A 1,870-nucleotide genomic window follows, 5' to 3' on the forward strand; every position below is an offset into this window, starting at 1 on the left:
TCCCAGGTGCCCTCAAGTGCCCCCAGGTGCCCCCAGGTGTGCCCAGGTGCCCCCAGGTGTGTCCCAGGTGTGTCCCAGACACCCCCAGGTGTATCCCAGTTGCCCCCAGGTGTGCCCCCCAGACGCCCCCAGGTGTGCCCCCCAGGTGTGTCTCCCCCTCACCTGTGCGATGGCGTCGCAGAGGGCGTGGGCGTCGCGGGGGAGGGGCAGGGCCAGGTCCGACAGGAGCAGCAGGAGCCGCCGCTCCAGCGCCGGGTCCGGGCCCCCCTCCCCTGCCCCTCCCCCACCCGGGGGGGGACCCTCGCCAGCCCCTCCCCCACCTGTCAGGGGGCGGGGGGAGGCGGGGCCTCCCGAGGACACGCCCCCCGGCGGGGCGGAGGCGGGGGAGGGGCCTCCTGCGCAGGGGGCGGGGCTGGCGGTGCGGGGAGGGGCCGTCAGGGAGAGGTCGTGGGGTGGGGCTGCAATTAAGTGCTAATTAGCGCTAATTGGAACCTTAATTAATTAATTAATTTAAAAATTAATTAATTATTTCTTAATTTAAAATTAATTAATTAAAAACCCTTGGAACCTTAATTAATTAATTTAAAAATTAATTAATTCTTAATTAAAAATTAATTAATTAAAAACCCTTGGAACCTTAAGTAATTAACTTAAAAATTAATTAATTCTTAATTAAAAATTAATTAATTAAAAACCCTTGGAACCTTAATTAACTAATTTAAAAATTAATTAATTCTTAATTAAAAATTAATTAATTAAAAACCCTTGGAACCTTAATTAATTAATTTAAAAATTAATTAATTCTTAATTAAAAATTAATTAATTAAAAACCCTTGGAACCTTAATTAATTAATTTAAAAATTAATTAATTCTTAATTAAAAATTAATTAATTAAAAACCCTTGGAACCTTAATTAATTAACTTAAAAATTAATTAATTCTTAATTAAAAATTAATTAATTAAAAACCCTTGGAACCTTAATTAATTAATTTAAAAATTAATTAATTCTTAATTAAAAATTAATTAATTAAAAACCCCTTGGAACCTTAATTAATTAACTTAAAAATTAATTAATTCTTAATTAAAAATTAATTAATTAAAACCCCTTGGAACCTTAATTAATTAATTTAAAAATCTTAAAAATTAATTAATTAAAAACCCTTGGAACCTTAATTAATTAACTTAAAAATTAATTAAGTCTTAATTTAAAATTAATTAATTAAAAACCCTTGGAACCTTAAGTAATTAATTTAAAAATTAATTAATTCTTAATTCAAAATTAATTAATTAAAAACCCTTGGAACCTTAAGTAATTAATTTAAAAATTAATTAATTCTTAATTGAAAATTAATTAATTAAAAACCCTTGGAACCTTAATTAATTAATGTTATTAGTAATAATGAATAATAATTATTATTAATAATAAGTAACAATAATTAATAATTGATATTAAATAATCAATAGAGCGATTTAAAATAATTAACGGTAACAATTAATCTCTGAATCCTAATTGACACCTGCCCCCCCCCATTAAATCGTCCTCTGACCCCTTAATTAGCCCACAGCCCTTAATTAACCCCTGGCCTCCCTAATTAGCCCCTGAACCCCCCCATTAAATCATCCTCCGACCCCTTAATTAACTCTTATTCCTAATTAACCCCTGGCCCCTTCATTAAGCCCACCCTTGACCCCCTAATTAACCCCTGCTCCTAATTAAACCCTAACCCTGCATTAAGCACCTCCCAATTAACCTCTGACCACTAATTAACCCTCGACCCCTAATTAACCCCTCACCCCTAATTAACCCCTCACCCCTCCATCAGCCCCACCCTTGACCCCCAATTAACCCTTGACCCCCAATTAACCCCTG

At 36.9% G+C, this 1,870-nt stretch overlaps 1 protein-coding gene across 1 annotated transcript in view; it reads right to left on the reverse strand.

Moving 5' to 3' along the window:
- Positions 1–162: 162 nt before the first annotated feature.
- Positions 163–1,870, reverse strand: part of LOC114073053 (eukaryotic translation initiation factor 3 subunit A-like) — a gene marked incomplete at both ends in the record, with an annotated part of 8,669 nt that continues 6,961 nt past the window's right edge. The window contains one exon of the mRNA XM_027910851.1: positions 163–320. Coding sequence (XP_027766652.1) covers positions 163–320 — 158 coding nt within the window. The remainder of the gene's footprint in view (positions 321–1,870) is intronic.

This window comes from Empidonax traillii, unplaced genomic scaffold (assembly GCF_003031625.1).
Source record: "Empidonax traillii isolate 1590-97213 ecotype Southwest subspecies unplaced genomic scaffold, ASM303162v1 scaffold5124:size8875, whole genome shotgun sequence".
Taxonomy (NCBI): Eukaryota; Metazoa; Chordata; class Aves; order Passeriformes; family Tyrannidae; genus Empidonax; species Empidonax traillii.